The sequence below is a fragment of the Lithobates pipiens genome, unplaced genomic scaffold, assembly GCF_037356315.1.
Source record: "Lithobates pipiens isolate NorthernLeopardFrog02 unplaced genomic scaffold, aLitPip1_a1.2 Scaffold_162, whole genome shotgun sequence".
In the NCBI taxonomy this organism is placed as follows: domain Eukaryota; kingdom Metazoa; phylum Chordata; class Amphibia; order Anura; family Ranidae; genus Lithobates; species Lithobates pipiens.
The window spans coordinates 2,670,795-2,697,755 of NW_027507750.1; the positions used below are offsets into that span (position 1 = coordinate 2,670,795).

The following is a 26,961-nucleotide window of genomic DNA, read 5'->3' on the forward strand; positions in this document are numbered from 1 at the left end:
AGAGATTGGAATCTGATTGGTTGCCTCTGTGGACAGGTGTCTTTTATACTGGTAACCAGCTGAGATTAGGAGCACTCCCTTTAAGAGTGTGCCCCATCATTGGTATCAGTGGGGGGAATAGTGTCCCATAATTGGTGTTAGTGGGAGGAATCGTGCCCCATCATTGGTGTCAGTGGGAGGAATAATGCCCCATCATTGGTGTCAGTGGGAGGAATATTGCCCCATCATTGGTATCAGTGGGAGGAATAGTGCCCCATCATTGGTGTCAGTGGGAGGAATAGTGCCCCATCATTGGTATCAGTGGGGGGAATAGTGTCCCATAATTGGTGTTAGTGGGAGGAATCGTGCCCCATCATTGGTGTCAGTGGGAGGAATAATGCCCCATCATTGGTGTCAGTGGGAGGAATATTGCCCCATCATTGGTATCAGTGGGAGGAATAGTGCCCCATCATTGGTGTCAGTAGGGGGAATAGTGCCCCATCATTGGTATCAGTGGGAGGAATAGTGCCCCATCATTGGTGTCAGTGGCTGGAATAGTGCCCCATCATTGGTGTCAGTGGGAGGAATAGTGCCCCATCATTGGTGTCAGTGGGAGGAATAGTGTCCCATCATTGGTGTCAGTGGGAGGAATAGTGCCCCATCATTGGTGTCAGTGGGAGGAATAGTGTCCCATCATTGGTGTCAGTGGGAGGAATAGTGTCTCATCATTTGTGTCAGTGGCTGGAATAGTGCCCCATCATTGGTGTCAGTGGGAGGAATAGTGCCCCATCATTGGTGTCAGTGGGAGGAATAGTGCCCCATCATTGGTGTCAGTGGGAGGAATAGTGCCCCATCATTGGTGTCAGTGGGAGGAATAGTGCCCCATCATTGGTGTCAGTGGGAGGAATAGTGCCTCATCATTGGTGTCAGTGGGAGGAATAGTGCCCCATCATTGGTGTCAGTAGGGGGAATAGTGCCCCATCATTGGTATCAGTGGGAGGAATAGTGCCCCATCATTGGTGTCAGTGGGAGGAATAGTGCCCCATCATTGGTGTCAGTGGGAGGAATAGTGCCCCATCATTGGTGTCAGTGGGAGGAATAGTGTCCCATCATTGGTGTCAGTGGGAGGAATAGTGTCTCATCATTTGTGTCAGTGGCTGGAATAGTGTCCCATCATTGGTGTCAGTGGGAGGAATAGTGCCCCATCATTGGTGTCAGTGGGAGGAATAGTGCCCCATCATTGGTGTCAGTGGGAGGAATAGTGCCCCATCATTGGTGTCAGTGGGAGGAATAGTGCCCCATCATTGGTGTCAGTGGGAGGAATAGTGCCTCATCATTGGTGTCAGTGGGAGGAATAGTGCCCCATCATTGGTGTCAGTAGGGGGAATAGTGCCCCATCATTGGTATCAGTGGGAGGAATAGTGTCCTATCATTGGTGTCAGTGGGAGGAATAGTGCCCCATCATTGGTATCAGTGGGAGGAATAGTGTCCTATCATTGGTGTCAGTGGGGGGAATAGTGCCCCATCATTGGTATCAGTGGGAGGAATAGTGCCCCATCATTGGTATCAGTGGGAGGAATAGTGTCCTATCATTGGTGTCAGTGGGAGGAATAGTGCCCCATCATTGGTGTCAGTGGGAGGAATAGTGTCCTATCATTGGTGTCAGTGGGAGGAATAGTGCCCCATCATTGGTGTCAGTTGGAGGAATAGTGCCCCATCATTGGTGTCAGTGGGAGGAATAGTGCCCCATCATTGGTGTCAGTGGGAGGAATAGTGCCCCATCATTGGTATCAGTGGGAGGAATAGTGCTCCATTGTTGGGGGTCAGTGGGAGGAATAGTGCCCCATCATTGGTGTCAGTGGGAGGAATAGTGCCCCAATCATTGGTGTCAGTGGGAGGAATAGTGCCCCATCATTGGTATCAGTTGGAGGAATAGTGCCCCATCATTGGTATCAGTGGGAGGAATAGTGCCCCATCATTGGTATCAGTGGGAGGAATAGTGCCCCACCGTTGGTGTCAGTGGGAGGAATAGTGCCCCATCATTGGTGTCAGTGGGGGGAATAGTGTCCCATCATTGGTGTTAGTGGGAGGAATCGTGCCCCATCATTGGTGTCAGTGGGAGGAATAATGCCCCATCATTGGTGTCAGTGGGAGGAATATTGCCCCATCATTGGTATCAGTGGGAGGAATAGTGCCCCATCATTGGTGTCAGTGGGAGGAATAGTGCCCCATCATTGGTATCAGTGGGGGGAATAGTGCCCCATCATTGGTATCAGTGGGAGGAATAGTGCCCCATCATTGGTGTCAGTGGGAGGAATAATGCCCCATCATTGGTGTCAGTGGGAGGAATATTGCCCCATCATTGGTATCAGTGGGAGGAATAGTGCCCCATCATTGGTGTCAGTAGGGGGAATAGTGCCCCATCATTGGTATCAGTGGGAGGAATAGTGCCCCATCATTGGTGTCAGTGGGAGGAATAGTGTCCCATCATTGGTGTCAGTGGGAGGAATAGTGTCTCATCATTTGTGTCAGTGGCTGGAATAGTGCCCCATCATTGGTGTCAGTGGGAGGAATAGTGCCCCATCATTGGTGTCAGTGGGAGGAATAGTGCCCCATCATTGGTGTCAGTGGGAGGAATAGTGCCCCATCATTGGTGTCAGTGGGAGGAATAGTGCCCCATCATTGGTGTCAGTGGGAGGAATAGTGCCTCATCATTGGTGTCAGTGGGAGGAATAGTGCCCCATCATTGGTGTCAGTAGGGGGAATAGTGCCCCATCATTGGTATCAGTGGGAGGAATAGTGTCCTATCATTGGTGTCAGTGGGAGGAATAGTGCCCCATCATTGGTATCAGTGGGAGGAATAGTGTCCTATCATTGGTGTCAGTGGGGGGAATAGTGCCCCATCATTGGTATCAGTGGGAGGAATAGTGCCCCATCATTGGTGTCAGTGGGAGGAATAGTGCCCCATCATTGGTGTCAGTGGGAGGAATAGTGTCCTATCATTGGTGTCAGTGGGAGGAATAGTGCCCCATCATTGGTGTCAGTTGGAGGAATAGTGCCCCATCATTGGTGTCAGTGGGAGGAATAGTGCCCCATCATTGGTGTCAGTGGGAGGAATAGTGCCCCATCATTGGTATCAGTGGGAGGAATAGTGCTCCATTGTTGGGGGTCAGTGGGAGGAATAGTGCCCCATCATTGGTGTCAGTGGGAGGAATAGTGCCCCAATCATTGGTGTCAGTGGGAGGAATAGTGTCTCATAATTTGTGTCAGTGGCTGGAATAGTGCCCCATCATTGGTATCAGTTGGAGGAATAGTGCCCCATCATTGGTATCAGTGGGAGGAATAGTGCCCCATCATTGGTATCAGTGGGAGGAATAGTGCCCCACCGTTGGTGTCAGTGGGAGGAATAGTGCCCCATCATTGGTGTCAGTGGGGGGAATAGTGTCCCATCATTGGTGTCAGTTGGAGGAATAGTGCCCCATCATTGGTGTCAGTGGGAGGAATAGTGTCCTATCATTGGTGTCAGTGGGAGGAATAGTGTCCTATCATTGGTGTCAGTGGGGGGAATAGTGTCCCATCATTGGTGTCAGTTGGAGGAATAGTGCCCCATCATTGGTGTCAGTGGAAGGAATAGTGCCCCATCATTGGTGTCAGTGGAAGGAATAGTGCCCCATCATTGGTATCAGTGGGAGGAATAGTGCCCCATCGTTGGTGTCAGTGGGAGGAATAGTGCCCCATCATTGGTGTCGGTGAGAGGAATAGTGTCCCATCATTGGTGTCAGTGGGAGGAATAGTGCCCCATCATTGGTGTCGGTGAGAGGAATAGTGTCCCATCATTGGTGTCAGTGGGAGGAATAGTGCCCCATCATTGGTGTCGGTGAGAGGAATAGTGTCCCATCATTGGTGTCAGTGGGAGGAATAGTGCCCCATCATTGGTGTCAGTGGAAGGAATAGTGCCCCATCATTGGTGTTAGTGGGGGGGAATAGTGTCCCATCATTGGTATCAGTGGGAGGAATAGTGCCCCATCGTTGGTGTCAGTGGGAGGAATAGTGTCCTATCATTGGTGTCAGTGGGGGGAATAGTGCCCCATCATTGGTATCAGTGGGAGGAATAGTGCCCCATCGTTGGTGTCAGTGGGAGGAATAGTGTCCTATCATTGGTGTCAGTGGGGGGAATAGTGTCCCATCATTGGTATCAGTGGGAGGAATAGTGCCCCATCGTTGGTGTCAGTGGGAGGAATAGTGTCCTATCATTGGTGTTAGTGGGGGGGAATAGTGTCCCATCATTGGTATCAGTGGGAGGAATAGTGCCCCATCGTTGGTGTCAGTGGGAGGAATAGTGCCCCATTATTGGTGTCAGTGGGAGGAATAGTGCCCCATCATTGGTGTCAGTGGGAGGAATAGTGTCCTATCATTGGTGTCAGTGGGAGGAATAGTGCCCCATCATTGGTGTCAGTTGGAGGAATAGTGCCCCATCATTGGTGTCAGTGGGAGGAATAGTGCCCCATCATTGGTGTCAGTGGGAGGAATAGTGCCCCATCATTGGTATCAGTGGGAGGAATAGTGCTCCATTGTTGGGGGTCAGTGGGAGGAATAGTGCCCCATCATTGGTGTCAGTGGGAGGAATAGTGCCCCAATCATTGGTGTCAGTGGGAGGAATAGTGTCTCATAATTTGTGTCAGTGGCTGGAATAGTGCCCCATCATTGGTATCAGTTGGAGGAATAGTGCCCCATCATTGGTATCAGTGGGAGGAATAGTGCCCCATCATTGGTATCAGTGGGAGGAATAGTGCCCCACCGTTGGTGTCAGTGGGAGGAATAGTGCCCCATCATTGGTGTCAGTGGGGGGAATAGTGTCCCATCATTGGTGTCAGTTGGAGGAATAGTGCCCCATCATTGGTGTCAGTGGGAGGAATAATGCCCCATCATTGGTGTCAGTGGGAGGAATATTGCCCCATCATTGGTATCAGTGGGAGGAATAGTGCCCCATCATTGGTGTCAGTGGGAGGAATAGTGCCCCATCATTGGTATCAGTGGGGGGAATAGTGTCCCATAATTGGTGTTAGTGGGAGGAATCGTGCCCCATCATTGGTGTCAGTGGGAGGAATAATGCCCCATCATTGGTGTCAGTGGGAGGAATATTGCCCCATCATTGGTATCAGTGGGAGGAATAGTGCCCCATCATTGGTGTCAGTAGGGGGAATAGTGCCCCATCATTGGTATCAGTGGGAGGAATAGTGCCCCATCATTGGTGTCAGTGGCTGGAATAGTGCCCCATCATTGGTGTCAGTGGGAGGAATAGTGCCCCATCATTGGTGTCAGTGGGAGGAATAGTGTCCCATCATTGGTGTCAGTGGGAGGAATAGTGCCCCATCATTGGTGTCAGTGGGAGGAATAGTGTCCCATCATTGGTGTCAGTGGGAGGAATAGTGTCTCATCATTTGTGTCAGTGGCTGGAATAGTGCCCCATCATTGGTGTCAGTGGGAGGAATAGTGCCCCATCATTGGTGTCAGTGGGAGGAATAGTGCCCCATCATTGGTGTCAGTGGGAGGAATAGTGCCCCATCATTGGTGTCAGTGGGAGGAATAGTGCCCCATCATTGGTGTCAGTGGGAGGAATAGTGCCTCATCATTGGTGTCAGTGGGAGGAATAGTGCCCCATCATTGGTGTCAGTAGGGGGAATAGTGCCCCATCATTGGTATCAGTGGGAGGAATAGTGCCCCATCATTGGTGTCAGTGGGAGGAATAGTGCCCCATCATTGGTGTCAGTGGGAGGAATAGTGCCCCATCATTGGTGTCAGTGGGAGGAATAGTGTCCCATCATTGGTGTCAGTGGGAGGAATAGTGTCTCATCATTTGTGTCAGTGGCTGGAATAGTGCCCCATCATTGGTGTCAGTGGGAGGAATAGTGCCCCATCATTGGTGTCAGTGGGAGGAATAGTGCCCCATCATTGGTGTCAGTGGGAGGAATAGTGCCCCATCATTGGTGTCAGTGGGAGGAATAGTGCCCCATCATTGGTGTCAGTGGGAGGAATAGTGCCTCATCATTGGTGTCAGTGGGAGGAATAGTGCCCCATCATTGGTGTCAGTAGGGGGAATAGTGCCCCATCATTGGTATCAGTGGGAGGAATAGTGTCCTATCATTGGTGTCAGTGGGAGGAATAGTGCCCCATCATTGGTATCAGTGGGAGGAATAGTGTCCTATCATTGGTGTCAGTGGGGGGAATAGTGCCCCATCATTGGTATCAGTGGGAGGAATAGTGCCCCATCATTGGTATCAGTGGGAGGAATAGTGTCCTATCATTGGTGTCAGTGGGAGGAATAGTGTCCTATCATTGGTGTCAGTGGGAGGAATAGTGCCCCATCATTGGTGTCAGTTGGAGGAATAGTGCCCCATCATTGGTGTCAGTGGGAGGAATAGTGCCCCATCATTGGTGTCAGTGGGAGGAATAGTGCCCCATCATTGGTATCAGTGGGAGGAATAGTGCTCCATTGTTGGGGGTCAGTGGGAGGAATAGTGCCCCATCATTGGTGTCAGTGGGAGGAATAGTGCCCCAATCATTGGTGTCAGTGGGAGGAATAGTGTCTCATAATTTGTGTCAGTGGCTGGAATAGTGCCCCATCATTGGTATCAGTTGGAGGAATAGTGCCCCATCATTGGTATCAGTGGGAGGAATAGTGCCCCATCATTGGTATCAGTGGGAGGAATAGTGCCCCACCGTTGGTGTCAGTGGGAGGAATAGTGCCCCATCATTGGTGTCAGTGGGGGGAATAGTGTCCCATCATTGGTGTTAGTGGGAGGAATCGTGCCCCATCATTGGTGTCAGTGGGAGGAATAATGCCCCATCATTGGTGTCAGTGGGAGGAATATTGCCCCATCATTGGTATCAGTGGGAGGAATAGTGCCCCATCATTGGTGTCAGTGGGAGGAATAGTGCCCCATCATTGGTATCAGTGGGGGGAATAGTGCCCCATCATTGGTATCAGTGGGAGGAATAGTGCCCCATCATTGGTGTCAGTGGGAGGAATAATGCCCCATCATTGGTGTCAGTGGGAGGAATATTGCCCCATCATTGGTATCAGTGGGAGGAATAGTGCCCCATCATTGGTGTCAGTAGGGGGAATAGTGCCCCATCATTGGTATCAGTGGGAGGAATAGTGCCCCATCATTGGTGTCAGTGGGAGGAATAGTGTCCCATCATTGGTGTCAGTGGGAGGAATAGTGTCTCATCATTTGTGTCAGTGGCTGGAATAGTGCCCCATCATTGGTGTCAGTGGGAGGAATAGTGCCCCATCATTGGTGTCAGTGGGAGGAATAGTGCCCCATCATTGGTGTCAGTGGGAGGAATAGTGCCCCATCATTGGTGTCAGTGGGAGGAATAGTGCCCCATCATTGGTGTCAGTGGGAGGAATAGTGCCTCATCATTGGTGTCAGTGGGAGGAATAGTGCCCCATCATTGGTGTCAGTAGGGGGAATAGTGCCCCATCATTGGTATCAGTGGGAGGAATAGTGTCCTATCATTGGTGTCAGTGGGAGGAATAGTGCCCCATCATTGGTATCAGTGGGAGGAATAGTGTCCTATCATTGGTGTCAGTGGGGGGAATAGTGCCCCATCATTGGTATCAGTGGGAGGAATAGTGCCCCATCATTGGTGTCAGTGGGAGGAATAGTGCCCCATCATTGGTGTCAGTGGGAGGAATAGTGTCCTATCATTGGTGTCAGTGGGAGGAATAGTGCCCCATCATTGGTGTCAGTTGGAGGAATAGTGCCCCATCATTGGTGTCAGTGGGAGGAATAGTGCCCCATCATTGGTGTCAGTGGGAGGAATAGTGCCCCATCATTGGTATCAGTGGGAGGAATAGTGCTCCATTGTTGGGGGTCAGTGGGAGGAATAGTGCCCCATCATTGGTGTCAGTGGGAGGAATAGTGCCCCAATCATTGGTGTCAGTGGGAGGAATAGTGTCTCATAATTTGTGTCAGTGGCTGGAATAGTGCCCCATCATTGGTATCAGTTGGAGGAATAGTGCCCCATCATTGGTATCAGTGGGAGGAATAGTGCCCCATCATTGGTATCAGTGGGAGGAATAGTGCCCCACCGTTGGTGTCAGTGGGAGGAATAGTGCCCCATCATTGGTGTCAGTGGGGGGAATAGTGTCCCATCATTGGTGTCAGTTGGAGGAATAGTGCCCCATCATTGGTGTCAGTGGGAGGAATAGTGTCCTATCATTGGTGTCAGTGGGAGGAATAGTGCCCCATCATTGGTGTCAGTTGGAGGAATAGTGCCCCATCATTGGTGTCAGTGGAAGGAATAGTGCCCCATCATTGGTGTCAGTGGAAGGAATAGTGCCCCATCATTGGTATCAGTGGGAGGAATAGTGCCCCATCGTTGGTGTCAGTGGAAGGAATAGTGCCCCATCATTGGTATCAGTGGAAGGAATAGTGCCCCATCATTGGTATCAGTGGGAGGAATAGTGCCCTATCATTGGTGTCAGTGGAAGGAATAGTGCCCCATCATTGGTGTCAGTGGAAGGAATAGTGCCCCATCATTGGTATCAGTGGAAGGAATAGTGCCCCATCATTGGTATCAGTGGGAGGAATAGTGCCCTATCATTGGTGTCAGTGGGGGGAATAGTGTCCCATCATTGGTGTCAGTTGGAGGAATAGTGCCCCATCATTGGTATCAGTGGGAGGAATAGTGCCCTATCATTGGTATCAGTGGGAGGAATAGTGCCCTATCATTGGTGTCAGTGGAAGGAATAGTGCCCCATCATTGGTGTCAGTGGAAGGAATAGTGCCCCATCATTGGTATCAGTGGAAGGAATAGTGCCCCATCATTGGTATCAGTGGGAGGAATAGTGCCCTATCATTGGTGTCAGTGGGGGGAATAGTGTCCCATCATTGGTGTCAGTTGGAGGAATAGTGCCCCATCATTGGTATCAGTGGGAGGAATAGTGCCCTATCATTGGTGTCAGTGGAAGGAATAGTGCCCTATCATTGGTGTCAGTGGAAGGAATAGTGTCCCATCATTGGTATCAGTGGGAGGAATAGTGCCCCATCATTGGTATCAGTGGGAGGAATAGTGCCCTATCATTGGTGTCAGTGGAAGGAATAGTGCCCCATCATTGGTGTCAGTGGAAGGAATAGTGCCCCATCATTGGTATCAGTGGAAGGAATAGTGCCCCATCATTGGTATCAGTGGGAGGAATAGTGCCCTATCATTGGTGTCAGTGGGGGGAATAGTGTCCCATCATTGGTGTCAGTTGGAGGAATAGTGCCCCATCATTGGTGTCAGTGGAAGGAATAGTGCCCCATCATTGGTGTCAGTGGAAGGAATAGTGCCCCATCATTGGTATCAGTGGGAGGAATAGTGCCCCATCGTTGGTGTCAGTGGGAGGAATAGTGCCCCATCATTGGTGTCGGTGAGAGGAATAGTGTCCCATCATTGGTGTCAGTGGGAGGAATAGTGCCCCATCATTGGTGTCGGTGAGAGGAATAGTGTCCCATCATTGGTGTCAGTGGGAGGAATAGTGCCCCATCATTGGTGTCGGTGAGAGGAATAGTGTCCCATCATTGGTGTCAGTGGGAGGAATAGTGCCCCATCATTGGTGTCAGTGGAAGGAATAGTGCCCCATCATTGGTGTTAGTGGGGGGGAATAGTGTCCCATCATTGGTATCAGTGGGAGGAATAGTGCCCCATCGTTGGTGTCAGTGGGAGGAATAGTGTCCTATCATTGGTGTCAGTGGGGGGAATAGTGCCCCATCATTGGTATCAGTGGGAGGAATAGTGCCCCATCGTTGGTGTCAGTGGGAGGAATAGTGTCCTATCATTGGTGTCAGTGGGGGGAATAGTGTCCCATCATTGGTATCAGTGGGAGGAATAGTGCCCCATCGTTGGTGTCAGTGGGAGGAATAGTGTCCTATCATTGGTGTTAGTGGGGGGGAATAGTGTCCCATCATTGGTATCAGTGGGAGGAATAGTGCCCCATCGTTGGTGTCAGTGGGAGGAATAGTGCCCCATCATTGGTGTCAGTGGGAGGAATAGTGCCCCATCATTGGTGTCAGTGGGAGGAATAGTGTCCTATCATTGGTGTCAGTGGGAGGAATAGTGCCCCATCATTGGTGTCAGTTGGAGGAATAGTGCCCCATCATTGGTGTCAGTGGGAGGAATAGTGCCCCATCATTGGTGTCAGTGGGAGGAATAGTGCCCCATCATTGGTATCAGTGGGAGGAATAGTGCTCCATTGTTGGGGGTCAGTGGGAGGAATAGTGCCCCATCATTGGTGTCAGTGGGAGGAATAGTGCCCCATCATTGGTGTCAGTGGGAGGAATAGTGTCTCATAATTTGTGTCAGTGGCTGGAATAGTGCCCCATCATTGGTATCAGTTGGAGGAATAGTGCCCCATCATTGGTATCAGTGGGAGGAATAGTGCCCCATCATTGGTATCAGTGGGAGGAATAGTGCCCCACCGTTGGTGTCAGTGGGAGGAATAGTGCCCCATCATTGGTGTCAGTGGGGGGAATAGTGTCCCATCATTGGTGTCAGTTGGAGGAATAGTGCCCCATCATTGGTGTCAGTGGGAGGAATAGTGTCCTATCATTGGTGTCAGTGGGAGGAATAGTGTCCTATCATTGGTGTCAGTGGGGGGAATAGTGCCCCATCATTGGTGTCAGTGGGAGGAATAGTGCCCCATCATTGGTGTCAGTTGGAGGAATAGTGCCCCATCATTGGTGTCAGTGGAAGGAATAGTGCCCCATCATTGGTGTCAGTGGAAGGAATAGTGCCCCATCATTGGTATCAGTGGGAGGAATAGTGCCCCATCGTTGGTGTCAGTGGGAGGAATAGTGCCCCATCATTGGTGTCGGTGAGAGGAATAGTGTCCCATCATTGGTGTCAGTGGGAGGAATAGTGCCCCATCATTGGTGTCGGTGAGAGGAATAGTGTCCCATCATTGGTGTCAGTGGGAGGAATAGTGCCCCATCATTGGTGTCGGTGAGAGGAATAGTGTCCCATCATTGGTGTCAGTGGGAGGAATAGTGCCCCATCATTGGTGTCAGTGGAAGGAATAGTGCCCCATCATTGGTGTTAGTGGGGGGGGAATAGTGTCCCATCATTGGTATCAGTGGGAGGAATAGTGCCCCATCGTTGGTGTCAGTGGGAGGAATAGTGTCCTATCATTGGTGTCAGTGGGGGGAATAGTGCCCCATCATTGGTATCAGTGGGAGGAATAGTGCCCCATCGTTGGTGTCAGTGGGAGGAATAGTGTCCTATCATTGGTGTCAGTGGGGGGAATAGTGTCCCATCATTGGTATCAGTGGGAGGAATAGTGCCCCATCGTTGGTGTCAGTGGGAGGAATAGTGTCCTATCATTGGTGTTAGTGGGGGGGAATAGTGTCCCATCATTGGTATCAGTGGGAGGAATAGTGCCCCATCGTTGGTGTCAGTGGGAGGAATAGTGCCCCATCATTGGTGTCAGTGGGAGGAATAGTGTCCCATCATTGGTGTCAGTGGGAGGAATAGTGTCCTATCATTGGTGTCAGTGGGAGGAATAGTGCCCCATCATTGGTGTCAGTTGGAGGAATAGTGCCCCATCATTGGTGTCAGTGGGAGGAATAGTGCCCCATCATTGGTGTCAGTGGGAGGAATAGTGCCCCATCATTGGTATCAGTGGGAGGAATAGTGCTCCATTGTTGGGGGTCAGTGGGAGGAATAGTGCCCCATCATTGGTGTCAGTGGGAGGAATAGTGCCCCAATCATTGGTGTCAGTGGGAGGAATAGTGTCTCATAATTTGTGTCAGTGGCTGGAATAGTGCCCCATCATTGGTATCAGTTGGAGGAATAGTGCCCCATCATTGGTATCAGTGGGAGGAATAGTGCCCCATCATTGGTATCAGTGGGAGGAATAGTGCCCCACCGTTGGTGTCAGTGGGAGGAATAGTGCCCCATCATTGGTGTCAGTGGGGGGAATAGTGTCCCATCATTGGTGTCAGTTGGAGGAATAGTGCCCCATCATTGGTGTCAGTGGGAGGAATAGTGTCCTATCATTGGTGTCAGTGGGAGGAATAGTGTCCTATCATTGGTGTCAGTGGGGGGAATAGTGTCCCATCATTGGTGTCAGTTGGAGGAATAGTGCCCCATCATTGGTGTCAGTGGAAGGAATAGTGCCCCATCATTGGTGTCAGTGGAAGGAATAGTGCCCCATCATTGGTATCAGTGGGAGGAATAGTGCCCCATCGTTGGTGTCAGTGGGAGGAATAGTGCCCCATCATTGGTGTCGGTGAGAGGAATAGTGTCCCATCATTGGTGTCAGTGGGAGGAATAGTGCCCCATCATTGGTGTCGGTGAGAGGAATAGTGTCCCATCATTGGTGTCAGTGGGAGGAATAGTGCCCCATCATTGGTGTCGGTGAGAGGAATAGTGTCCCATCATTGGTGTCAGTGGGAGGAATAGTGCCCCATCATTGGTGTCAGTGGGATGAATAGTGTCCCATCATTGGTGTCAGTGGAAGGAATAGTGCCCCATCATTGGTATCAGTGGGAGGAATAGTGCCCCATCGTTGGTGTCAGTGGGAGGAATAGTGCCCCATCATTGGTGTCAGTGGGAGGAATAGTGTCCCATCATTGGTATCAGTGGGAGGAATAGTGTCCCATCATTGGTGTCAGTGGAAGGAATAGTGCCCCATCATTGGTGTCAGTGGGGGGGAATAGTGTCCCATCATTGGTGTCAGTGGAAGGAATAGTGCCCCATCATTGGTATCAGTGGGAGGAATAGTGCTCCATTGTTGGTGTCAGTGGGAGGAATAGTGCCCCATCGTTGGTGTCAGTGGGAGGAATAGTGCCCCATTGTTGGTGTCGGTGAGAGGAATAGTGGTGCACTGTTGCTGACAGTAGGTGGAATAGTTCCCCAAGGGCTAGGTAGAAGCAAGCAAAGGGCCGCAGTTGATGGGTCGGTGTTTCCGGACATAATGTGACTGTAGGTTGTAACTTGTCTCCTTTGCAGTAAGCCCCCTGTACACACGGGTCAGACATTCTGACAACCAAATCCGTCGGATTTTGTCAGACGGATTTTGTCCGAAACTGTTGCATACACACGGGTCGGACGAAGTTGTCGGAAAATCCGATCGTTCGGAACGTGATGAGGTAATTTCGTTAGGACGGGACTACATTCAGGCTAGTAGCCAATAGCTTTGGTCTAGGAATTTGATCTGAGCATGCGTGGCACTTTGTCAGTCGGAGTAGGCTACACATGATCGGAGTATGTCCGATAGGAGCATTTTGTCTGAAAATTTTACCGGCAAGTTGGAAAACTTGGTCCGTCGGATATTCCGATGGAAAGAGTCCGATGGAGACCACACACACAGTTGGAATATCCGACAACACGGTCCGATCGGACACATTCCGTCGGAATCTCTGACCGCGTGTATGGGGGCTCAGACTCTCAGACATCTCGGGGAAGAACGGTTGCAGAATGGAAACCTTTCTTGTCTGTTTTCATTTTTTAGTGCAATGTGGACAGAGAAGAATGTCTGGGACCCAGCGGAGCAGCGCAGTGCAGTGGGCAGCAGAGCTGTCAGTTCTGGTTCTGCTTGGTGAATCCTCCGCTGTCCGTTGTCGAGTCCATGGCTCCTGCTGCCTCCGTGGATTATGGGTTATCTCTTCACTCGGCGTAAATCACACCGGACATGTTATGAAATTAGCATTTAGACCACTTTGTAAATAGCGAAAATCTAAGAGGAGTTCATCTGAATTACAGCGGCAGTTCTACGATCGGCGAACTCTCCTGAAATCCTACATTTATCAAACACGTCCCTTTCCTTTATTGGAAGGAGAATGGACACAAATCTGAAGACGTCGTTGTCTGTTGGTCTATTTGGATTCTTTTCTACAACATTTGTCAAAGTGTCACCTTCCTTTACCTACAGTGCCTTGAAAAAGTATTCATACCCCTTGACATTCCCCACATTTTCTCATGTTACAACCAAAAAACGTAAATGTATTTATTGGGATTTTATGTGATGGACCAACAAAAAGTGACACATAATTGTGAAGTGGAAGGAAAATGATAAATGATACAAATAAATATGTGAAAAGTGGGGGGGGGGGAGGGGTATTTGTATGGCGCCCCCTTTACTCTGATACCCCTAACTACAATCTAGAGGAACCAATTGCCTTCAGAAGTCACCTAATTAGTAAATAGAGCCCACCTGTGTGTCATTTAATCTCAGTATAAATACAGCTGTTCTGTGAAGCCCTCAGAGGTTTGTTAGAGAACCTTAGTGAACAAACAGCATCACGAAGGCCAAGGAACACACCAGACAGGTCAGGGATGAAGTTATGGAGAAGTATAAAGCAGAGTTCGGTTATTATAAAAGCTTTGACCATCTCACGGAGCTCTGTTCAATTCATCATCAGAGAATGGAAAGAGTATGGGCACAACCGCAAACCTACCAAGACATGGCCGCCCACCTAAACTGACCGGGCCGGGCAAGGAGAGCATTCATCAGAGAAGAACCAAGAGGTCCATGGTAACTCTGGAGGAGCTGCAGAGATCCACAGCTCAGGGGGGAGAATCTGTCCACAGGACAACTATTAGTCGTCTCTCCACAAATCTGCCCTTTATGGAAGAGTGACAAGAAGAAAGACATTGGAGAAAGAAAGTCATAAGAAGTCCTGTTTGTAGTTTGTGAGAAGCCATGTGGGGGAGGGGGCAGCAAACATGTGGAAGAAGGTGATCTGGTCAGAGGAGACCAAAATTCAACTTTTTGGGTCTAAAAGTAAAACGCTATGTGTGGGGAAAACTAACACCGCCCATCCCCCTGAACACACCATCCCCACCGTGAGACATGGTGGTGGCAGCATCATGTGGTGGGGATGGTTTTCTTCAGCAGGGACAGGGAAGCTGGTCAGAGTTGATGGGAAGATGGATGGAGACAAATACAGGACAATCTTAGAAGAAAACCTGTTAGAGTCGGGAAAAGACTTGAGACCGGGGCGGAGGTTCCCCTTCCAGCAGGACAACGACCCGAAACATCCAGCCAGAGCTACAATGGAATGGTTTACATCAAAGCATATTCATGTGTTAGAATGGCCCAGTCACAGCCCAGACCTAAATCCCATTGAGAATCTGTGGCAAGACTTGAAAATTGCTGATCACAGACGCTCTCCATCCAATCTGACAGAGCTTGAGATATTTTACAAAGAAGAAGAATGGGCAAAAATGTCCCCTGCACTGTGGTTGAATGGGCACCGCCCCCCCCCCCCCCATCCATTCGCCTGGCCCCTTTCAGGACGTCGGACGCATGGATTCCTATGGCGGGAGGGGGTGGTACTTTTGAAGCACATGATAAGAGTCAGAGGCTCTAGTAGGCTTAAAAATAGGATGGGCTCGGGGCGCAGAGAGTGGCTGTATATGATGGGCACAAGTGGTTGCATTTGACGGACACAAGTGGCTGCAGATGATGGTCACAGTGGCTTCATTTGATGGGCATAGTGGCCGTGTTTGATGGGCACAATGACTGGATAGGATGGGCAGAGTGGCTGCATATGATGGGAACAGTGGCTGCATTTCGTGGGCACAGTGAGGCTGCAATCGATGGGGGGGGGGGGGGGTTAGTATTTTTCAGTTTGTTTGCGCCCCACAGAAATTGTGAGCATCAGCCACCACTGGTGCACCCGGACATGGAGTAAAGCACGGGTGGACCCCGGCACAGGGAATCGTCACACTTTCACGATGGTGTGAAAAGTAGGTCGGAGTGTCGAGAGAACTGTTAACATTGATGATGGATATAAAAATGGAGCTTTACGTCTCATTTCTACACATATGGGCCATAAAAACAATATCCTACACACAATCATTAAAATCATAAATCAGTATCTGACCCGGGGCGGACGGTCCATGTGCCCCGTGTGCCATAATCATTCATTTATAAGAATGGATCATAAATGGATGGTGATGTTTGCAATAGGAAAATAGATGACTATTTCCTGTCAGCAGGTCCACTGAATGCTCCGCCCCAAACTGGGAATCAGAGCGGTCGGGACTTATTCTATTTATTTGTATATAGGCCAGTCAAGTTCCTCCACCCCAAACTCACTCATTCATGTCTTTATGGACCTTGCTTTATGCATTTGGTGGAGGGGGGATTATTGTGTGGGGGGTGGAGGGGGGAATTATGGTGTGGGGGGAGGGGGGATTATGGTGTGGGGGGGTGGAGGGGGGAATTATGGTGTGGGGGGTGGAGGGGGGATTATGGTGTGGGGGGAGGGGGGATTATAGTGGGGGGGTGGAAGGGGGGATTATGGTGTGGGGGAGGGGGGGTTATGGTGTGAGGGGGGGTGGAGGGGGGAATTATGGTGTGGGGGGAGGGGGGATTATGGTGTGGGGGGGGTGGAGGGGAGAATTATGGTGTGGGGGGTGGAGGGGGGATTATGGTGTGGGGTGGAGGGGGGATTATGGTGTGGGGTGGAGGGGGGAATTATGGTGTGGGGGGAGGGGGGATTATAGTGGGGGGGGTGGAAGGGGGGATTATGGTGTGGGGGAGGGGGGGTTATGATGTGAGGGGGGGTGGAGGGGGGAATTATGGTGTGGGGGTGGAGGGGGGATTATGGTGTGGGGTGGAGGGGGGAATTATGGTGTGGGGGGGGGATGGAGGGGGGAATTATGGTGTGGGGGTGGAGGGGGGGATTATGGTGTGGGGGTGGAGGGGGAATTATGGTGTGGGGGGTGGAGGGGGGATTATGGTGTGGGGGGGGGGGGGTGGAGGGGGATTATGGTGTGGGGGGGGTGGAGGGGGAATTATGGTGTGGGGGGTTGAGGGGGAATTATGGTGTGGGGGTTGTTTTTCGGGAGTTGGGCTTGGCCCCTTAGTTCCAGTGAAGGAAACTCTTAAGGCCTCAGCATACCAAGACATTTTGGACAATTTCATGGTCCCAACTTTGTGGGAACAGTTTGGGGGACGGCCTCTTCCTGTTCCGACATAACTGCCCACCAGTGCACAAAGCAAGGTCCATAAAGACATGGATGAACAAGTTTTGGGTGGAATAACTCACCAGTCAAGTTCCTCCACCCAAAACTCGCTCCTTTGTGTATTTATGGACCTTGCATTGTACACTGGTGGGCAGTTATGTTGGAACAGGAAGGGGCCGTCCCCAAACTGTTATCACAAATTTGGGAGCATGAAATTGTACAAAATGTCTTGGTATGCTGACGCCTTAAGATTTCCCTTCACTGGAACTAAGGGGCCAAGCCCAACCCCTGAAAAACAACCCCCACACCATAATCCCCCCTCCTCCACACCATAATCCCCCCTCCACCAAATGTTTTGGACCAGTGCACAAAGCAAGATCCATAAAGCCATGGATGAGCGAGTTTGGGGTGGAGGAACTTGACTGGCCTGCACAGAGTCCTGACCTCAACCCGATAGAATACCTTTGGGATGAATTAGAGTGGAGACTCGTCCAACATCAGTGCCTGACCTCACAAATGCTCTTCTGTAAGAATGGTCAAACCTTCCCATAGACACATCTCCTAAACCTTGTGGACGGCCTTCCCAGAAGAGGTGAAGCTGTTATATCTGCAAAGGGCCAACTCAATATTGAACCCTCCAGACTAAGACTTGGATGTCATTAAAGTTCATGTGTGTGTAAAGGCAATAAACATGTGCAGGTTAGTTTCGTTGTGAATTAATATTCGGACAAATTGACACTGTTATACAAGCTGTACACTCACTACTTTACATTGTAGACAAGTGTCATTTCTTCAGTGTTGTCACATGAAAAGATTTACACACATGTGACTGAGGGGTGTACTTACTTTTGTGAGATACTCTTTATAAATATGTTGGACAGTCAAAAAATGTAAACAAAAAAATGACATCTTTATTTCTTTACTTACATTAAAACTATAAAATGAGAAACATAAAATAAACATCCCGGAATTTTTCTCAAGCACTGCCTCACATATTTATGCCTGACACCGAGGTCTCTGGGGGTGTCCGGTGCGTTCGATGCCCTTAGATGAGGGTCGTCGATCGTATATTTATCCTGATGTTTCACTTGGACACGGAGGGGCTAGAAATGCAACGCGTTTCACAGGTGAACTCTGCTTTCAGACAAAGATGGAAATGATAATCTAGTATAATAAATCACACGTGTTATTGAATATATTTCCTGAATATAAATCCCGAGAACAATGATTCAAGTCCAGCTTACAAAAATATTCTCCGAAGACAAATTCTGAAATTTATACGTTTTTTGGTTTTACATGTACAGAAATGTGGATGTAAAATTAAAATTTTTGTACAAAATGATTTGATCGACCAACATTTACACACTTCTAAAATCGGATTTAAACCACTTGGTAGAAATCGTATGAGTAGTTTTGTGATGGGGGGGAGGGGGTTGGTGTGTGGGTATGGCGGGGGGAGGGGTTGGTGTGTGGGTATAGCGGGGGGAGGGGTTGGTGTGTGGGTATAGCGGGGGGGGGGGTTGGTGTGTGGGTATAGCGGGGGGAGGGGTTGGTGTGTGGGTATAGCGGGGGGAGGGGTTGGTGTGTGGGTATAGCGGGGGGAGGGGTTGGTGTGTGGGTATGGCGGGGGGAGGGGTTGGTGTGTGGGTATAGCGGGGGGAGGGGTTGGTGTGTGGGTATAGCGGGGGGGGGGGGTTGGTGTGTGGGTATAGCGGGGGGAGGGGTTGGTGTGTGGGTATAGCGGGGGGAGGGGGTTGGTGTGTGGGTATGGCGGGGGGAGGGGTTGCTGTGTGGGTATAGCGGGGGGAGGGGTTGGTGTGTGGGTATAGCGGGGGGAGGGGTTGGTGTGTGGGTATAGCGGGGGGAGGGGTTGGTGTGTGGGTATAGCGGGGGGGGGAGAAGAGTACTTGGAACCTTCAATGTCCATAAATCTTTCCTGTGCCAAGAAAATAGCAAGAGACTCGATTCACAAAGCTGTACATTTCTATAGCGTCTTCCTGGTTTCTGGCCCAGGCCAAAAATGGTGTCATATATCCCAGGAGTCTTCGTGGGAGGAGGCTGGAGACATGGATGGATGGGTGGTTAGAGACATGGATGGATGGAGACATGGATGGATGGGTGGTTGGGGACATGGATGGATGGATGGTTAGAGACATGGATGGATGGTTGGGGACATGCATGGATGGATGGATGGTTGGGGACATGCATGGATGGATGGATGGTTGGGGACATGCATGGATGGATGGATGGTTGGGGACATGCATGGATGGATGGATGGTTGGGGACATGCATGGATGGATGGATGGGTGGTTGGGGACATGGATGGATGGATGGTTAGAGACATGGATGGATGGTTGGGGACATGCATGGATGGATGGATGGTTGGGGACATGCATGGATGGATGAATGGAGACATGGATGAATGGTTGGAGACATGGATGGATGGATGGTTAGAGACATGGATGGATGGTTGGGGACATGCATGGATGGATGAATGGAGACATGGATGAATGGTTGGAGACATGGATGGATGGATGGTTAGAGACATGGATGGATGGTTGGGGACATGCATGGATGGATGAATGGAGACATGGATGGATGGTTGGAGACATGGATGGATGGTGACATGGATGGATGGTTGGAGACATGGATGGATGGTTAGAGACATGGATGGATGGATGGAGACATGGATGGAGACATGGATGGATGGTGACATGGTTGGAGACATGGATGGATGGTTGGAGACATGGATGGATGGTTGGGGACATGGATGGATGGTGACATGGTTGGAGACATGGATGGATGGTTGGAGACATGGATGGATGGTTGGGGACATGGATGGATGGTTAGAGACATGGATGGATGGATGGAGACATGGATGGATGGTTGGGGACATGGATGGATGGTTAGAGACATGGATGGATGGATGGAGACATGGATGGATGGTTGGGGACATGGATGGATGGTTAGAGACATGGATGGATGGATGGAGACATGGATGGAGACATGGATGGATGGTGACATGGATGGAGACATGGATGGATGGATGGTTGGAGACATGGATGGATGGTTGGAGACATGGATGTATGGATGATTAGAGACATGGATGGAAGGTTGGGGACATGGATGGATGGATTGTTGGAGACATGGATGGATGGTTGGAGACATGGATGGATGGAGACATGGATGGATGGTTGGAGACATGGATGGATGGTTGGAGACATGGATGGATGGATGGAGACATGGATGGATGGTTCGAGACATGGATGGATGGTTGGGGACATGGATGGATGGTTGGGGACATGCATGGACGGATGAATGGAGACATGGATGGATGGTTGGGGACATGGATGGATGGTTGGAGACATGGATGGATGGAGACATGGATGGATGGTTGGAGACATGGATGGATGGAGACATGGATGGATGGTTGGAGACATGGATGGATGGTTGGAGACATGGATGGATGGATGGAGACATGGATGGATGGTTCGAGACATGGATGGATGGTTGGGGACATGGATGGATGGTTGGGGACATGCATGGACGGATGAATGGAGACATGGATGGATGGTTGGGGACATGCATGGACGGATGAATGGAGACATGGATGGATGGTTCGAGACATGGATGGATGGTTAGAGACATGGATGGATGGTTGGGGACATGGATGGATGAAGACACGGAGGAATGGTTGGAGATATGGATGGATGGATGGTTGGAGAGATGGATGGTTGGAGAGATGGATGGATGGATGGATGGAGACATGGGTGGATGGATGGTTGGAGAGATAGATGGTTGGAGACATGGATGGATGGATGGATGGAGACATGGATGGATGGATGGAGACATGGATGGATGGGTGGATGGAGGGTTGGAGAGATGGATGGTTGGAGACATGGATGGATGGATGGATGGAGAGATGGTTGCAGACATGGTTGGATGGATGGATAGAGACATGGATGGATGGAGATATGGATGGATGGTTGGAGAGATGGTTGGATGAATGGAGACATGGATGGATGGATGAATGAATGGAGACATGGATGGATGGATGGATGGAGACATGAATGGATGGATGGATGGAGACATGGATGGGTGGATGGATGGAGACATGAATGGATGGATGGATGGATGGAGACATGAATGGATGGATGAATGGAGACATGGATGGATGGATGGATGGAGACATGGATGGATGGATGGAGACATGGATGGATGGATGGATGGAGACATGGATGGATGGATGGATGGAGACATGGATGGATGGATGGATGGAGACATGGATGGGTGGATGGATGGAGACATGAATGGATGGATGGATGGATGGAGACATGAATGGATGGATGAATGGAGACATGGATGGATGGATGGATGGAGACATGGATGGATGGATGGAGACATGGATGGATGGATGGATGGAGACATGGATGGATGGAGACATGGATGGATGGATGGATGGAGACATGGATGGATGGATGGATGGAGACATGGATGGGCGGATGGAGAAGTTTGCTTTGAATATAAAACATTAATTCATTTGTGTTTTCAGTTTGTTGCTCGGATACAGTGTAGTTCTGCTTTAAAGGTGATGGACTTTAGTGTGCCTACAGGGGCCAGTGTACCACCTGTGTAGCTGCATGAGGGCCCTTTGGGATTTGGCGGCTCATTAATCCTGGATGTGGGTAGGTTGGGTGTTGGGTGTCTTCCTGTTGTCACACAGACCCGGCTCATTTCTATCTGGCTCTCAATAGACACGCGGTACATACATGTTTTTGCCCGGCCCATAGCCGACCCCCTTGGTCTCTCACAGAGGCCCTTTAAAAGTTATTTCCCTACAAGAGTGGGCTACAATGTCAGACGATGGGTGACTATAGATCCAGAATAGAATGTCGCTCGTAGTAACGCATTGTGTGTGTCGTCATGCATGAGAGGAAATGGAGTATTTCTAGAGCAGAGGTTCTGACCTTTTCTCCTCTATTTCAGGTGGAGTGGCTGAAGAATGAAGAGCCAATCGATGCCCTGCAGGATGAAAACATCGACACCCGGGCAGATCACAACCTGATCATACGACACGCGCGGCTCTCCGACTCCGGGAACTACACGTGCATGGCGTCCAATATTGTTGCTAAGAGACGAAGCGCGTCAGCCACTGTGGTGGTGTATGGTGAGTTCAGAAGGGAGATACCCTTATCTGCCCGAGTGAAATGCTTCTTCACAAAGTCTAACTGGTTACCTTTAAAGAAGCTCAAACATTTTGTCTTATCAGCGAAGTTTGCCAACAATTACGTAGGCGGGATCAAGAGAGCATTGTTACTACGTTACTTACTGAGAGTTATTCACTTTAAGGTCATCGGGGGGGGGGGGCTCTTTATGTCTGGAGGAAAAAAAAAATGTAATCTCCAAATACGGAAAGGTTTCTTCACAGTAAGAGCTGTGAAAATGTGGAATAGACTCCCTCCAGAGGTGGATCTGGCCGGCTCAGTGGATTGCTATAAGAAAGTCCTGGATTATAGTGTACAGAATATAACTGGGTGACATTAAGGCCTCATGCACACAGACGTTTTTACAGCCGCTTTTTTGAGCGTTTTTTGCAGCTTAAAAAGACCTGTCCATGTTAGTCTATGGCTTCATGCCCATTTTGAGCTGCAAATGGCATAGGCGTTTTTAAGCTGTAAAAAAAACCCAGGACCAGTGCGTTCCCTGGCGCGGAGCTAGAGCTGTAAAAACGCGAATCGCGGCAAAAAGGCGCAAAAACGCGCATAAATGCGCAACATATTTTCTTTGTTTTCTGAGTGCTATAGCCAAGAGATGTGTTTCTTTAAAAACGCTACTTAACGCTAACGCTAAAAAACGCGCAAAAACGCACAAAAACGCCAATGCAAAACGTGGTAAAAATCGCGTTTTTAACGCTGATTTTTCCAAGCGTTGGAGCTAGCTTTGCAGCCAGTTTTTTAAAACGTCCGTGTGCATGAGCACTTATAGGGAAAGTTGATCCAGGGAAAATCCGATTGCCTCTCGGGGGATCAGGAAGGAATTTTTTCCCCTGCTGTAGCAAATTGGATCATGGCTCTGCTGGGGTTTTTTGCCTTCCTCTGGATTAGGGATGAGCCGAACACCCCCCGGTTCGGTTCGCACCAGAACTTGCGAACGACCCCCGCGTTCGGTACGAACGTTAGAACCCCATTGAAGTCTATGGGACTCGAACGTTCGAATTGGAAAGTGCTCATTTTAACGGCTAATATGCAAGATAGTGTCCTAAAAAGGGTTTGGGGACCTGCCTCCTGTCTCAGGGGACATGGGTCAATGCAAAAAAAAGTTTTAAAAACGGCCGTTTTGGCGGGAGCACTGATTTTAATGACAATTAAAGTGAAAAAAAAAAGTGAAATATTCCTTTAAATATGGTGCCTGGGGGGTGTCTGTAGTATGCCAGTGAAGTGCCACGTGTTTCCCGTGTTTAGAACAGTCCCTGCACAAAATGACATTAAGCGGAAATAACACCATTTAAAACTGCTTGCGGTTTTAATGTTATATCTGGTTCCTGCAATATGGTTGAAAATCATTGAGAAAAATGGCATGGGTAGCCCTCCCTGCCCATTACCAGCCTATTTGGGTCTTGTACGCATATTAAGGGGAACCCCGTACCCATATTAAAAAAAGGAAATGCGTGTGGCCCCCAGGCCCTATATACTCAGAACAGCAGTATACAGGCGGTGCAAACAAGACAGGGACTGTGTAGGTTTGTTGTGTTAAGTTGAATCTGTTTGTAATTTTCAACTGGTACATTTTTAAAGTGTAGCTCCAGTCAAAAAAACTATCTTTAAGCTTTTTGGAAAACATAGGGAAGGGTTATCACCCCTGTATAATTTGTTTTGTCGTCCATCTTTTTTCATCTCACTTGCTGCTGTCTCCTTGCGTTTGCAAGTAGGAGATGTTTGTAAGTTGGATGTTTGAAAGTAGGGGCCTGCCCTATATTATAGCGGTATGTACTGGGTACAGAGCACGCAGACAGCACGCACTATCTCCTAACACTACTGACTGCAAGCTCTATTATTAACCGCTTGTTAGCCCAATGTTTGCATAAAGTGAAAGATGAAGTTATGCTGAGTAAATAGATATCAAACATGTCACTCTTCAAAATTGCACATGCCCGTGGAATGGCGCCAAACGTCGCTACTTAAAAAATCCCGATAGGCGACGCTTTAACTTTTTTTTTACTGGTTACATGTTTTGAGTTGCAGAGGAGGTCTAGGACTAGAATTATTGCTCTCGCTCTAACATTCTCGGCGATACCTCACATGTGTGGCACATGCGAGCACATGGGGACATGGGCGCTTTAATTTTTATTTTATTTTTTTATTGTTCATTTTACTTTATTTATTTTAGTTTGACATTTTTTTCCCCAAAAATATATTTTTGATCACTTTTATTCCTATTACAAGGAATGTAAACATCCCTTGTAATAGGAATATGGGGTGACAGGTCCTCTTTACAGTGAAATCTGGGGGGTCAATATGACCCCACATCTCACCTCTAGGCTGGGAAGCCTGAAATAAAAAAAAAAAAAGATTCTGGCTTTGATCGTACTGGCGAGTTGGTAGAAGCACCGGAGGGCGGTGAGGGGTGGGGGGCGTCTATGCCTGGGTATTTCAGGGTATCTCTGAGTATGGCTGGGTATGGCAATTTATGGCAGGGTATTACAGAGTATTGGCGGGGTATTGGCGGGGTACTACAGAGTAATAGCAGGGTACTGCAGAGTATTGGGGGGTACTACAGAGTAATGGCAGGGTACTGCAGAGTATTGGGGGTACTGCAGAGTAATGGGGGTTACTGCAGAGTAATGGCAGGGTACTGCAGAGTAATGGCGGGGTACTGCAGAGTAATGGCGGGGTACTGCAGAGTAATGGCGGGGTACTGCAGAGTAATGGCAGGGTACTGCAGAGTAATGGCGGGGTACTGCAGAGTAATGGCGGGGTACTGCAGAGTAATGGCAGGGTACTGCAGAGTATGCACTGGTATTGCAGAGTATTGGCAGGGAATTGAGGGGTTAAATTCGGTGAGCAGCGATGTGGGCACTGCAGATGCAGCCCACATCGCTGCTGACACCGATCTCTTTCCCCTCCGGTGTACCGATCGGTACAGAAAGGGGAGGGAGGAACCGGCGTCATAACATGACGCCGGTTTGTTTCCAAGTGATCACTCCGTCATTTGACGGAGCAATCACGTGGTAAACGGCCGCTATGAGCGGCCGTTTACCGTGATCCGTGATGCGCCGGGTCCACAGGTCACGGATGCTCTCGAGTGCGCACACCTCGGGGCACGTGAGAGCAGAATTCTGGGAGGCCGTTAATTAACGGCCTCTCAGAGTCAAACAACCGCCCTGAAGCCGTTAATCGGCAATGGGCAGTTAAGTGGTTAAAGCTAGATCACTAGCTATATAGGTGAGGTGAATATAGTGGTGTATACTGCAGTCAGGGCACAGACAACAACCACTACACAGCAGCAAGATAGGAAATCAGCCAAAAACGATTGGTGTGTACTGTGTTGAAGGTACACAGAACACCCACTGCTTCAGATGCAAAGTAACACACTACACGAGGCCGCCTTAAAGGTGGCCTTATATAGTGTGGGGCGTGCACTACACAGCCTGAGCTATGATTGGCCATAGGCAGGATGCCTGTGGCCAATCATGGCTCTCCTCGCTGCCAAGCATGCGGGGTCACAGTGCATGCTTGGCCAATCATGGGGCAGCAATGCACTGCGCCACCGCAGTGCATTGTGGTCCGCGCGCGCATCACTCGAATTTTGACGCGAACGGCCCAAACGTTCGGAATTCGCCGAACGGCCGAACAGCCAATGTTCGAGTCGAACGTACGTTCGACTCGAACACGAAGCTCATCCCTACTCTGGATCCACTGTGGGCGAAGGATTGTGTATATGGACTTAAACATAAGAAAAAAGGGAAAAATCTCTTCTCCTTGACTCTATATGGGTATTAATCAAATTGCCTAATATCACTTCTCCTTATATCAAGGCTGCCAAAACACAATGCATATAAAACGATATGTCCCTTGGGGGGAACACAAGGAAGGTTCACCTTCAAAGAAAACAAGGGAGAAAAACAGATCGCTACTTTAGGCTGAAATAAATAAGTATAAATAAATAAAAGCATTCTTTATTTAACCACTTCCCGACCAGCGCACGCCGATGTACGTCGGCAGAATGGCACGGGCAGGCATATTGGCGTACATGTACGTCCAATCTTCAATGCCACCCTGCCATCACGAGCGCGCCGCCGGCGGGACACGCTCGTGTGCCGGTCGGGACCCCCTGTCCCCCTGTGAGTCCGGTCGCGGGTCCCGCGGACTCGATCGCCGCGGGCATACCCGCGATCGTCTCACGGGGCGGCTGAATGGAGGAAATGCTGTGTAAACAGCATTTCCCCATTCTGCCTAGCAACTAGTGACGCTGATCTCTGCTCCATGTGATTGGAGCAGAGATCAGTGTTCACTAAATGAAAGCCCAACCCCCCCCCCCCCCCACAGTTAGTAACACACCCATAGGAACACTTAACCCCTACACTGCCACCCACTGGTTAACCCCTTCACTGCCAGTGTCATTTACACAGGAATCACTGCATTTATATACCCTGTTTCCCCTAAAATAAGACCTAGCATGATTGTCGGTGTTGGCTGCAATATAAGCTCTACCACCCAAATAAGCCCTACTCTGTTTCCTCAAAAATAAGCCCTACCCTGAAAAGAAGACCTACAAGGACTTTAACTAGGGCTTATTTTGGGGGTAGGGCTTTTATTGCAGCTATCACCGACAATCACACTAGGTCTTTTTTTAGGGGAAACAGGGTAGCAGTGATTACTGTATAAATGACAATCCCAAAAATGTGTAAAAAATGTCCGATGTGTCCGCCATAATGTTGCAGTCACAAAAAAAAAAAAAAAAACGCTGATCGCCGCCATTACTAGTAAAAAAAAAAAAATAATAAAAAATTATTAATAA

General features: G+C 49.5%; 1 protein-coding gene across 1 annotated transcript in view; it reads left to right on the forward strand.

The window, feature by feature from the left end:
* The window catches only part of UNC5D (unc-5 netrin receptor D), a 1,128,748-nt gene that overhangs the window by 650,139 nt on the left and 451,648 nt on the right, over positions 1-26,961 (forward strand). Inside the window, 1 exon segment of the mRNA XM_077484820.1 lies at positions 21,931-22,111. Within this exon segment, the coding sequence (XP_077340946.1) occupies positions 21,931-22,111 (181 nt within the window).